The sequence below is a fragment of the Vicia villosa genome, linkage group LG6, assembly GCF_029867415.1.
Source record: "Vicia villosa cultivar HV-30 ecotype Madison, WI linkage group LG6, Vvil1.0, whole genome shotgun sequence".
Taxonomy (NCBI): domain Eukaryota; kingdom Viridiplantae; phylum Streptophyta; class Magnoliopsida; order Fabales; family Fabaceae; genus Vicia; species Vicia villosa.
The window spans coordinates 148,096,281-148,110,419 of record NC_081185.1 but is presented as its reverse complement, the minus strand read 5'-3'; the positions used below and the strand labels follow the sequence as shown (position 1 = coordinate 148,110,419).

General features: G+C 34.4%; 1 protein-coding gene across 1 annotated transcript; it reads right to left on the bottom strand.

Annotated features, from left to right (window-relative positions):
• Positions 1–5,458: 5,458 nt before the first annotated feature.
• Positions 5,459–9,365, bottom strand: LOC131610420 (3-deoxy-manno-octulosonate cytidylyltransferase, mitochondrial-like). Its single transcript, XM_058882366.1, has 8 exons — positions 8,895–9,365; positions 7,926–7,971; positions 7,439–7,525; positions 7,238–7,362; positions 6,836–6,975; positions 6,652–6,703; positions 6,433–6,543; positions 5,459–5,850 (listed from the first exon to the last, which is right to left on the bottom strand). The coding sequence occupies exons 1-8, from the start codon at positions 9,135–9,137 to the stop codon at positions 5,758–5,760; spliced, it is 897 nt and encodes a 298-aa protein (XP_058738349.1). The 5' UTR covers positions 9,138–9,365; the 3' UTR covers positions 5,459–5,757.
• Between the last annotated feature and the right edge of the window lie 4,774 nt (positions 9,366–14,139).

The window sequence follows — 14,139 nt, the reverse complement described above, 5'->3', positions numbered from 1 at the left end:
CTGTTGAGAGATAGATGCCGGATGTACGGGGGAGCCTTTTGAGTCCTTGTCACTTACTACCAAAGCTTTTGAGTATTGGTTTGCCATCATCAAAAAGGGGGAGTTTGTGAATACAAGAGTACACTCAAAGATGTTTTTGATTTATGGCAAACTCAAATGAGCATTCAAACAACAAGGAGGAATTTGATCACTCATGAAAGCACAAGGTGATTCACTATGCATATAAGTCGACTCAACACAAGCTGGACATGAAAAATGCAGAAAATCAGCAGTTAGGTCGACCTACTGTCAACCTAGGTCGACCTAAAATGAAGGAAAATCCTTATACCTCTGCTAGGTCGACTCACAGACTATTTAGGTCGACTCAAAATGAAGAAATATTCACATCAGTCTGCTAGGTCGACCTACATGGCAACTAGGTCGACCTAATCTGTGAAAATGTCCCCAGAACGCATCAGAAGAGGATTCTGGTCGACCTACTCCTTCAACAGGTCGACCTAACTGGGAGAATAATTCAGCAAGCTCTGTTAGGTCGACCTAAGCACTACAAGTGGTCGACCTAACTGATCAAGAAAGTTCAAAAATCAGTTTTTCTTGATTCTAACTGTTATGCAATTATATATATTGTGCAAGGGTTAATTATTGAGGAACACCAACGACTGAAAGATACACAAACGCTTCTCATCTTCGTCCTTCATCATCTCCAACACAATTACACATAATCATTCTTGCGTTGCGGGTTAGTGATGAGTTCGATAACGTCCATGGAACGGAATTGAAGATTCCTAGTGGGTGAAGGTTTGTGGGGTTTGTTGGTGAATAAAATCTGCGGGTTTTGTCCTCCACGACGGGTGGTTCTTGGGGGTTTTTATCAAGAGGCGTTCATTGAGGATTCGGCTGAGTGTAACGATTGAGGAACGGTGAGTTCAAGGAATCAAGACACTGCAGAAGGGAATCAAAGTGAAGCTCTTGGATAACCTTGATCTGGCTCAAGATTAAGGGGGAAGAAGATTCAAAGGATCGACATAATTGGTTTATCGTTTATCGCTTTGTTATCTTCTTTGTATATACTACTTTCAACATTAATGAAAGATTACCCAATTTCAATTTGGAATTGGGGGCAGACGTAGTCGTAGCGAGGACGATCGACGAACTGCCTAAACAAATATCGTGTTCTTGTCGCTTTTACTTTCTCTTTTACTTTCTGTTCATAATTGGTTATAAGTGCAAAATTGATCAACGATTCAAGTGTTAAAATTGTGAATTAAAGTTCTGCACAAACATCACAATTCACCACAACTTGAATCACTATCAATTTGAACCTATCACCAAGTGTTTGTGTTTTTGCTTTATCCAATCTTACTGCATTGCAAATCAAAGTTGTCAATCTAGAAGTTAATTGGATGTCAGTTGTTAAACGTATTGGTTAGCTATCATATTACTTCACCAGTAATTCCACTTACTCTTTGGTTTTGAAACACATACGACCTTTGCAATAGCGGTCCAGAATAGACGCAAGTCGATTCAGAACCGCTTTCGCTCGAGTCTGTAGAAAAATCTGTAAAAACTTAGTGAGATCTATTCACCCCCCCCCCCCTCTAGATCTATAGGCCAGCGTCTAACAGAGGTGGCCAAAGAAATTTCCTTTTTTATAGTGCGAGGCAACTTTAAAATGTAATTTTTCTCTTTTCTTGGTGCTCTCACCTGTTATCTTCACTTCATTTCTTGTCATTGGAATATTTCAGTATAAAATCATTATAAATTTGTCTTGTTAAAGCAATTTGAGATGAAATGAGACTTTTCAAATAATTTTAAGTTATGTTATAACTTATTTCAATTTATGCAATGTTTAATCACATATCTAATTAAAAGACTAAAAATACTTTAAAATAGTAGTATGACTATAACTGATTTTGATGTGATGATAGTGCATTTTGTTACTACATTAACATTTGCTAATGCTAGGTATCGTAATTAAATAAGTTCATTTAACCAAATAAAATAAGTTGAAAGGAAAATCTTAAATAATAGTATAATGCATATGCCATATTCCAAACCAAATGGTGTGAAACCAAATTGAAATCAAAGGCACCAATGGGCAAACATTAACATTGTCTCTGCAGAATTGAAATTTGAATTTGGTGAGTGAGATGCATTATTGTCAAACTTTTCAACAATGTACACCCTTTTTAAGCTGGCCTTGTTGCCCATTCATTCAACGCCTGCATTTGGTGTGACTTTGTAAACCCAAAACTGCACATGCTCACCATATGTCCTTCTCCACAAGTCACGTGCTTCCCACATTATTTCTTTGACTATTGCAAATTTGCAATTGCATTCACAACACTCTATTTTTGTTTTTCATTGGCCGTCCAATTTAATTTGTAGGTCAATAAAATTCAACAAAAGGCTATTCTAGTCAAAGATTCTGGAGCTTAAAGTTTTGTTTTCTCAAATTTTTTGTATGAATTTTTCGATTTTAATCTGAATAATCATATACAGAAAACGACTAATGTTGAGTTCATTTTTTAAAATTGTCTTAGGAATATTGAAGTTTTAATATTATCTTTTCAATGGCTAAATGTCTAAGAATTAATATGTAAGTTTTAATATTATCTTTTCAATGGCTAAATGTCTAAGAATTAATATGTTTGAATGTTACTGTTAAGAGTCTCACATCGGACAATATATGGCTTGAACATGTCCTTATAAATGGGGGAAATCCTCATCCTACAAGCCGGTTTTGTAGGGTTGAGTTAGGCCCAACCACACTTCTTCACATGGTATCGGGGCCTCGTTTAAGATCCGGTGGGCCACCTTCTATGGTTTCCGCTATCGGGCTTCCCGCCATTTATCTCCACGCTCCAGTTGTCTAGTCCTGGACGTGAGGGGGTGTGTTAAGAGAACATGTCCTTATAAGTGGGGGAAATCCTCACCCTACAAGCCAGTTTTGTAGGGTTGAGTTAGGCCCACCACACTTCTTAACAGTTACAATAAATAAGTGTTCTCTCTAAATTTTTTTTAGATATTTTACTCAAGGTCGGCATTATATATGTGTAAGGAGACCCACAACACAAAATTTTAATTAATTAAGAGCCCTAATTTTGTGTTGTATTTTATAAAAATATAATGAAATAGATAATTTATAATTGATTCACAGAAAGTAATATTTATCACGTAGCTTAGTGGTTACTATAAGTTTTAGTGTTTAGATTTATAATTCTTTGAGATATTGCTAGTTTCTATCAATACCTTGGCATAGCTTTAGTGTTTAGTATTTATAATTCTTTGAGATATTGCTAGTTTCTATCATAAAATAACACTCATAAATGCTTATGTAGATGTGAACTCTGCAATATAGAAAAAGAAAACCTTATCTAGAAACGGTATTTTGATTTGAGAATCTTCAGGCTTCACGTCACACTATGTCTCCTCGTGACCAAACATGTCTTACAGAATTGAACTGTTTTCCATCAACCTAAATTTCAATCCCAAATTAATTCTTTAATCAATATATATATATATAAGTGGTTCTCAACTACTATGCCAAGGTTGCAATTCCTTTATATACGTAAAGTATCTTATTGTATATGAGAATTATTTTCATGTCCACCCTGTCAAAGTTATGCCTTTAATGAGAATCCTAAGTTTCTCTCGTGATATAGCGTCTAATATTTTTGATAATTATTAGTATAAGTTGGTTTCAGTTATTATTTGGCCATTTTTTTGGTTCAGTTAAGCAATAATTAAGTTTGTTCGGTTATTTAGCTAATCGTTAAGTGGAATGTTGGACGATGGAGTATTATATTTGATCGTACCTGATCAGAAGAGTCGTCAAGGCCTGCTCGGATGCTGGTTTTCGTGGAGTGAAAAAGGGGGGGGTACCTGCAAGGTACTCCGATGCCAAAGTGAGTAGAGGAACAAAGGAGAGCAAGTACAAGCTAAGGTTAGAAGTGAATTGAATACCTGACCCTCTAGTGAAAGAGGATATTTATAGCCCCCAGCGCTGGGTCATGATCTCGCTACTGGGTTGGATTTCCAAGCCCAATTAGGAGACTGCCAGGTTTCCTGAGCGGAAATATCGGAGGTGCGTCAATGCCCTCTGTCCTGGTTAACCGCTCCGAAGTTTAGGGGAGACGCGGTCTTTTAAGGGCCACGTTGGCTCCGTAATATTCGGAGGGTCGGATGTGAAGGAGCCTTACGAGGAGCAAGGTCCTCGGCGGGGAGGGTGCTCGTAGGAAACCCTTATGCCGAGCATCAATCAACTCGTGGAGAGCGTGAGGCCGAGCATGAAGGGGACGAGCATGAAGCGTCGTTGATCAGCAGCTTAGGGTGGATTGGGCCTCCAAGGCTGAATGGGCCGAAAGTGGACTGGGCCAAGTCTTGGCTCAGTCCAGAACAATATTGTTAAACCTAAATTGAAGCTATCTACCTTTTTTTCTTCTCAATTTGAAAATGTGAGTTGCACCATTATTATATAAGGAAATGCTAACTTCTATATGTTCTTGTATCAACATATGAGAGGAATAGTTTGTGTGAACATTTTATTATAGGAGAATAAGACATATATTTATAGTATGTTGCCACTTTTACTAAAGTGATCTCGACTGTTGTGACATATTTTAAGTTAAGTAATTTAAATTTAAACTCAAATTATAATTAGGATTTGTTATATATATATATATATATATATATATATATATATATATATATATATATATATATATATATATATATATATATATATATATATATATATATATATATGGCTACCCCACCACCACGACAAAACTCTGAGGGCATGGGGAACTGACTCTTTGACAGTAGGATCGAAGAGTACATGGACAACGAGCGCATGAAGGGGCTATTCCAAGGTCCACCTACCAAAACACAACAAGAACCTCAAACGGGTGGGGGTAGACAACTACCCCAATGAAATCGGGTAGCGCCTAGGTGCGGAACTGGCGGTCGTTACAATTAAAAAAAATTGTAATGCATCTTGTTATCATTAATATATATTTCCGTATTTTTAATTATTTATTAAATGTTTAATTTTATATAAAAAAACATTAAAAAGAATCTTGGGCATTAGCGCCACCGCGGTAGCCTATTTTGGGCTTGCACATATGCGCCATGGGGGTAGCGCATTGGTTAAAAAATTAAGACAATGGCACCATGAGGGGTGGCTCCTATTTGTAGGTTCCCCTTACCCATGTAATTCTTTTTAAAAGTTGATTTTTTTGGTATTTTTTTTTTAAATTTGGTTATTTCAATTTTTTTTCAATTTAGTCCTGAAAATATTTTGAAAAAAAAAATTAATTATTAAAACTATAAATTTTTATTTGATAATACAAGAAATAAAGAGAATAAAATAATAAAATAATAATTTGAAAATTTAGTCAGTAAGTATGAAAAATATAACATAAAAATATGTATGTATTCATAACATGATTGAAACTTCCTTAAACAATAATTAAAATTAATATTTCATTACAAACAATAAAATTAAATTTTCTATTATAAATAAAGACTAATTATATTTATCTCAATTTTCGCTCTTAAGTACTACTACTACCTTAAATCTGTAACACCCTTTATTTTTCCTATACGTATAAAATAAAAGTTTCATTCTCACTTATACTCCATTATAATGAAAGTATAACACACTCGGACGGACTCTATCAGTTATTTTTTCCTGAACAACTTCTTAATAATAATGGCTAATTTTCATTCAGTTTCGCTGCTATAACTTGATGTTTAAGACAAGTTTCTCTCGCGCATAAGAGCTTCTATTTTTCCAACATCTTCAGGAGTGTCAACACCATGGGCCTCATGGTCAACTCTTATTACCTACAACAAACAATAAAAATTAACTCTAGTAACCTTTAAAAGTCAAAATAAAAACAAGTACACAACATTGATATGAATGGTTCTTAGCTATGCTATGTGCCTATCTATGTACAAGTATAATGTAATAAATGTCAATAAAAGACTAGTTTATGAAAATGAATTTAATGGGAACCGGGGGATTTCCCCGCCACATTATCATGCATATTTCTATCACTCAGAAAATATGGAATTCCATTACTATTGGCTAGAACACATCCAACAACACCTCAAAACAATGTTTTAGGAAGCAATAATTGGTCAGGTATTTTTAATTCTATCCTAACTCCAATACTATTTCATCATAGTAACTCACAATCACAAGTTTCATAAATTTATCTAAGTGTGAGAAATATGACTGAATTTTAAATTAGTTAGCCTTCAGTTAGTTTTTAGAGAAACCACGTCTAATGGTAAGTTGGTAACCAAGACTTTTTACTAAGATTTGAAGGGTATTAGATTATGAAAGGACTTTATATAAGGTCAATTTGAAAATAATCAAGTAAAAACTTGAACGTTTTAAGAGGAATGAAAACCAATTAATACCTTCATCTTATAGCCATTCTCAAGAACTTTAAGCTGCTCCAAGTCCTCCTCAAGTTGCAATGGAGTAGGTGCAAGATCTGAGTATATCTTTAAAAACTTTGTATCATAACTCTGGAAGATAAGTACACAGAAATATTAACTCACAAGGAACTTGAAGAAACAGACTAATTTTGAGCAACGGTTGTCATCCCGGCAATTAAAGGAATTGAACATTAGTACCTGAATCCCAAGATGAAGGAAATAAGGGAACTCATGATTGACTTTCCCTGACCTGTAGCAAATATGCAGATATTTATCCAGCTTTACAAAATGTATAGAATACAAAAAATATTTCACAAGATGTCTTGTGAATGACAGAAGAATTAAGACTCAAATTCAGAAATTTCAATGAGTTCTAGCTTACTTATTGAATGGGATTAACCCTCGAGAAAAATAGATGGCATAACCACGATGACTAACCACACATTTCACTCTGTTTGGATCAAGTGCATCTTCAGTCTTTAAATCGGTAACTGCAGTGCTGAACACAGCATCCGGCGCTGCCTGTAAGGAGCAAGATAGATTACAATACTAGTGGAAGAATACAATGTTTTCTTTTGGTCATAAAGTTATGATTCTTGGATGTAATGATCCTCAATATAAGCTGATGCAACATTGACTGAGCAATTTAGAAAAGTGGATTCACCATTTATTTGAAGAGTTAAAGTGCACATGTTGATTAAAGCTTAAAGTAAATAATAATTAATTCATAGAACTTTCATTTTCGTGGCATGATAAGAATAATTCTTTTTTGATCAAATTGTACCTGCAACGCTTTGACAACACCGTCTATTATTTCAGGTTCAATAAGTGGCTCATCACCTTGAATATTTACAACAATATCATATTTTTTCCCAAGCTTCTGCAGGGCTTCACTGCAGCGTTCAGTACCTAATGAGCAAAACAAAGTATGAAACAATGCGGGTAAAAGAAATCAATAGTTGAAATATGCTACTAATATGCTTACCATTTCGGCAAGACTCTGATGTCATTATGACATCTGCACCGAAATTCCGACAGCAGTCAGCAATCTTATCATCATCAGTTGCCACAACTAGAACCAGAGAAAACTACCAATTAGACCTCATAGAAGTAAGCCTGATAGATATTCACATGTTCTCTAAGCAAATACAATGCATGAACAAACATTTTAACTGTATAAGCTGAAATGAAATACAAACAGTTTACTCATGGGAGTGTGTATACTTTTAATTGCTCTGTTCAAATAAGCCCCTCGGAAGCATCAGATGTTGGACATGCATTTGAAAACAGAAATTAAAAAGTGATTTACTCTTGAAGCAAAACTCTCCATATTAAAATTCTGTGGCCAAGTGCAACAAATAGTATATGGATCCTAGATTCTCATAGAGGCATGTATCCACGTGTCATGTTCAGAGAATATTACAAGTCAAAGTTAGAGATTGGAGGAAGATCATGAAGATAGATAGACCTACCAACATGATCCAACGAAGCTGCCAGCTTTGCCCTTTCCCATGTTCTCTGTAAAATTCAGCTTATTGTTGTAAGTAAACCATGTCATTGTTTGATCATTAGAGACAACAACTTTTGACAAGAAAAAATGCTGAGAATAATATGTCAACAAGTCATACTGAATGTTTCAATTTCTAATTTCTAATAAACTAAGAAATGTATAAGCCAAGTAAGTATTTAGTGTACGCTTGTTTGAGATTTCCAAAGCCCCCAACCATCATTTCATTTTAGTTCATTGGATTTGACGAAAATCCACTGCTACATTAATATATTGCTTGATTTCAAAATTGATTTTGAAGCAATACTTTCTAGCATCTCCAAACAAAGACCAACGACCATGCCTTTTTCCCACTAAGTGGCAATTTATAGCATTTCCTTAGAGAAAAATTGATTACTGATAGGATCTATAAAATCCTTTGTACTAGTACTTTATCATTCAAACTCACTTAACATATAATTATCAAACATCAACTTTTTAAACCCCATTCTTTTTAAAACAAGTCGTAAACATCAAGGAATATAGGTTGGCACACCAAACAACAATTGAGTGATGCTATGTGAGTCAAGTGGTCGGGTGACTTTGGAAAATATCTTGAGGAACTTAGTCTACATCAAAAGGTATACAAGCAAGCAAACGTTTAAGTAATTTATTGATAATGTAAATCAAAGGCTTAGCAACTAGAAGGCTATGATCTTATCAATCTTGGGGAGAGTTCTCTAGCTAAGTAAGTTATACAAGCTCTCCCTTTATATGTCATTCAATCGGCTTGGTTTCCTAAATCGACCTATCGTGATGAAATGGTGGACCAAGAAAGGATGCCAAAGATTCGTTATTTTAAGTCGTCCACTATTTCCGCCATAAAACACCATGGGACCGAAATCCTTCATAAATCACAAGAAGAAAACAGAATTTTGTAGAGAGAGGAAGGTACCTGGATCATAGGCTTGCCAAGAATTTGAACGAGAGGCTTTCCAGAGAACCGGGAGGAAGCAAATCGAGCGGGTATGATACCTACGACCCGGCTACGGAATTTGTAGAATCGACTTAGGTAAGCGTGAGCACCGGCAGCAGCTACAATTGAAACTCCAACCATAATGCCAGGGATGATCCATGACTTCGAGTTATTGGAAGACGCAAGCGAGGAACAAGATGAAGGTGAGGAACAAATTGCCATGGCACGGGAGAGAAAATGACAGTGGCAAAGTAGATAACAGCTTCAGATCTGTCTAGGTTAGATCCATTCTACGGAAGCGCTTCAGATCTACTACGCCGGGCCGGAAAGAGTCTCTAGGCTTCAGATTAGCCGGGATTTCCAACAAACGGAGGGTGGGCGGTGGCCACCTTCAGCATCTATTTTGTTTTTCCAATTTTTTCTCCTTGTGGATTAGGGTGTAGATTGAAATGGGCTTTGGGCCATTAATTTGTTTCTAACACAAAAAGCACACATATAATTTTCATTTTTTTTTATATAAACTCTAGTTAATACTAACTTTATTTCAATTGATTTTTTTTTATCATTATTGAATTTGCTTTTTTTTTAGTTCCTAACATAAGATAATCAAATACCAAAAAATACATAATGTTAAAAAATATAAAAAATATTTGTTTAAGTTTCTCTTTATTTTTATTTTAGAATTTCATATTTCTTTTATTATTTTGATCCATATTTGGTTATATATTTTGCCATTTTTTATGTTTTCATCAATAACATTTTGTTTTGATTGCGAGGTACCACTTGATATTGTGACTCTCGAATTTCATGGACATTTATCATTTACAATTTTAATTAATTTCATACATATTATTTCTTTATTTTCATTTGGGTTTGTAATAGTTAATTAGGACTTTTACTTTCCGCACTTTACTTTTTGCACTCCCCCGATTTTTTGGTTATGTATTCCCTAATCCCTGAAGCCATGTAATAACTTAGGTTTAATTTTCTGCACTTTATTTTTCTGTTATATAACTGTTAGAAATTAATAGGATTGTATGGCAAGACTAAAAACAACCTAGAATAACCCTAATATTCAGGATTAAATTAATCAATCACTTTTTGTTCACACACTCACCTTTAAGGTAATCTCTCTTATGTTGTCTTTCGATTAAATAGTAAAGTCCCTCGGATGTAGGGATACCTTAGCCTGCTGCCTACGAACAAAAAATCATCAAAAAGATCATAGTCCCTTCGATGTTGCCTACGATATAATTGGTCTTGATGATAGTCCCTTTCGATTGCCAAGGTATCCTTACTTGTTTCCTTTATGACTATTCTCATCAATTCATGGGACTTCCTACCCTCCTTATGGTATGGGTAGCCCTATGGCAATACGATGACCCTCGATGTCCCTTTACATCCAACGAAAGGACTTCCCACTAACTAATGGTGTGGATAGTCTCTTTCCCTTAAACGAAAGACTTCAAGAACAAGAAAGACCTTACGAACTTAGGGTAGGTAACTCTTAATTGCTTGCTCAAAACATTCAAATTACTTCATACACCTCCTTTTCAAAGACTACACTTTGTATACATCCGTACGAAGATCATTACAAAGTTAAAGCTCTTTTCAAAATGTTTTTCTAAACACACATGACACTTTTCAAAAAAATCAAACAGAAAACAAAGTGAGCTAAGCAATTAAGAGCCCGTGGATAACCATGGTTACAAAGGGTGCTTACACCTTCCCTTTGTATAACCCACCCCCCGAACTCAAGTCTTTTACAAAGGGTGCTTACACCTTTCCTTCTTGGAATAAATAAAGTTCGGTGGCGACTCTGTTGTACTTCGAGCGCGCGATTACGCTCGAGTCACATTTTTACCGCTACAGCGTATATGGGAGGGAGAGGTATTTTTTTTAATTCATCTGACTATATTATTTAACCGTTTTTAATTTACCCTTTTATTCAATATTTTCTTAACGGTCTGTTTAACATACTTTTTATCGGGTTCCACATTGATCCTGAGTACGTTGACGCCATGCCCAGGGCCGCCAGATACGTTCTCCAGAGGGGGAACAATGCGGTGGGACCATACCGTGGGTACCTCGACCGCACGATGCACGATGACGTCACTTGGAGGTCATTCAGTGACTACACTCAGACTGTCCCCTTTGACAGCATTGCTTTATATTCTGGCTGGTTGGCATGCGGGACCGACATCATGGTCCGGTATCTCCCTAAGCGGTGCATGCGTCAGTTCGAATTCGTGCAGATGATACCCAGGTCACCCTTTGAGGCTGCTCCCGACACAGTGACCCGAGTGCAGGTCACTGCCATATTTGAGGATTGGGAGCATCATGTGGTACCGGAGGAGTACCGTGCATTCGGGTCACCCAGGACTGGCACAGTGTGGAGGGATACGTCACATGGTTCTATCGGGTGTCACATCCTCTGCTGACACCCGACGCTCCCGGCGCTCCTGGACCAGCACACGAGGAGATCCTGGAGAACCAGCAGGCCGAGGATGACCACGCCATTGATCTCATGCCGATCTGCCAGCGGATAGAGATGCTTAGGCGGGACGCGTTGGATCGAGGTGTCATTCATCAGGGCGGTCCAGAGGCATTCGCCGTGATGGAGATGATCGTCACTGATGCGGGCCGTGCGGCGACATACAGGCGACAGAGGAGGTCCCAGGGAGAGAGGGTTAGGCACACCCAGTAGTGGTCGGGTTTATTTATTTTTTGTTTTCGGATTGTATCTTTCGCACACTATTACTTTCGAATTTGGATCGGCTTGTATTTGTTACTATTTTTATCGTATTAGTATTTTCTGTTTATATGTCGCTTATTTTATTTGCCGTCTTCCTTTAAATAAAAATACGAGACTGTTTCCAAAAACATAAAAAAAAACACAGTTTCTGCATAATTCGGAAGTTCATTTCCGAAACCCCCCAAAATCTGAAAAAAGGTGTTTTCGGAAGTTCATCTCCGAAAACACCCCCCATGAGGTGTTTTCGGAGATGCACTTCCGAAGTCTGAATTTTTTTTTTAAAAAAAATACTTCGGAAATGAACTTCCGAAGCAGGGGTAATCTGGGGATTTCGCCGGGGGTGACCCCCATAGGGAGATGGGTAAAGAAAAAACCTTAATTTTCTTATATTATAGATTGATAGGATTTTTTTGGAAGAAAGAAGTGAGAAAGTGATGAAAGAGAAAAAAATAGAGAATAAAGAGAGATTTGATAAGTTTAATAAAATATAAGAGTTGTATTATTTTAATAATAAAATTAAGAACTTTATGGTACAAAGACCAAAAAACCACAATTTTAATGTGGTGGCAAAAAATCAAATAAGAGTATTTTGGACTTTTCCATAGCCATTAATTTTCTTATATTATAGATGAGCTTAGTCACACACACCCCACTATTACTTCTTTTTCAATTAATTAGGCCTAATAGCTATTATGTCATTATTCTACCAATAATTCTAATAATTTAATTAGTATAATAATACATAATTAAATACTTGTCACACTTAATAATAATTAAATAATTAAATAATCATACTAATAATAAAATAACTATTTAAATAAATAAAATAGAAAAATCAGGGATGTTGTACTTTCTAAATTATCATATGAACTTATTAGTTATAAGTAGGCTTAATTGCAACTTTAGTCCCCCTATTTTGTCTTTTTCTTGATTTTGATCATATAAGAATTTGTAAGATTAATGTGTAAGGTAATTATTGACAATAATTTATTTAAGTGTCATAGTATTTAGAGTTACCTTATACTCTTTTAATAATTAGAGGGTTAAGAAAAAAAGCCATATAATATAGAGTTATCATACTACTTTACTTGTACTTAATTTATATTTCTCCGACTTTTATTATAAAAATATGTAATATTTTAAATTTATTTAAATATTATTGTATTTGATATATATTAAAATCAGATATACTATATATTAAATGAATTTTAAAAGTCAAAGAGTTATTATATATACTTCCTTTGATTTTTATTATAAAAAAATATTTTTCTTTTTAAATTAAATTAATTAATAATTTATTTGATCTATATAAATATGTTAAATATTAAATAAATCTAAAAAATTCATGTGTGATATGTTGAACCCAGTAAGTTCATATATAATGCTGAAGCTAATTTGGGAAAATCTAGTGGTTAAATAAATTTTAAGGAAGAATTATCTTTTATAATAAAAATCAGAAAAAATATACAAATAAGTAACAAATAATGGTGATTTTTTTACTCCAAAATCATATGCATTTACAATACTTACTTGTAACCATATATTGGTTTGATTATTAAAAGGTAATGTGTGTGAACACAAATAAAGAATTTCTCGAACATAAAAGGAAAAAATCAAGGTGCATACAATTATTTGAAGCGAATTTTACATATTATTTTCTCAAAATAATAAAAATAATATATTCTATCAGCTCCTACATAAGAGAAAGTTGACTCCAATTTTAAATAATTAAAAAGTTTCCTATTCAATTTTAAAACTATATATATTTATCAGTTTTAATTAATTCAGACTTTTTCTTATATCTAAAGTTCTATAAATTATATATACCAACAAAAAAAAGTTCTATAAATTATTATTTCATCAAATTACTTTTAGAAAAATAAAATTAGTTTTTTGATTTATTAAGTAACTTATGTATTTAATTTATATAGATTATATATATATAAATTATTTAATAAATAAAAAATAATTAAAAAATAATTAAAAAATAACAAATAATTATATTGATGCATAAGAAGAAAAATGTAATAGAAAAAACAAGAGAGCCTCCAAAATCTTTGACATATATGAGGAAAAAGATTAAAATCCTTGAGGTGTGGGCCAAAATTTAAGAAAAGACACGTGGAAACAGGCTGGCTTCATTGTGATGCTGACATGGCAAGTTGTGGGGGACTAGGTCACTAAGGAGAAATGGGAAAAATCAATTTGGCAATGCACAAAGTTATTTTAACATGAAAAATACAGTATAAAAATTAAATAATATTATAATAATATGTGATATCAAAATTTTAATTTTAAAAAATATTTAATATTTTTGTTATAATGAGCTTAGGGGTGATCAAAACCAAACCAACCCAATAGAAAACCGCAAACCAAACCAAACCAAATCGAAACCGCAAAAAACCGCATTTGGTTCGGATTAGTTTGGGTCTTTTTTTACAAAACCGCACGGTTCGGTTCGGTTTGCGG

What these genes read in the sequence shown, in the direction of transcription:
- LOC131610420 (XM_058882366.1), bottom strand. Translation starts at nt 9,137, where the DNA reads ATGGCAATTTGTTCCTCACCTTCATCTTGTTCCTCGCTTGCGTCTTCC. An exon ending in TTGGCAAGCCTATGATCCAG is followed by an intron (nt 7,972 to 8,894) that starts GTACCTTCCTCT and finishes TGAATTTTACAG; the next exon opens with AGAACATGGGAAAGGGCAAA. An exon ending in GTGTTGTCAAAGCGTTGCAG is followed by an intron (nt 6,976 to 7,237) that starts GTACAATTTGAT and finishes TGCTCCTTACAG; the next exon opens with GCAGCGCCGGATGCTGTGTT.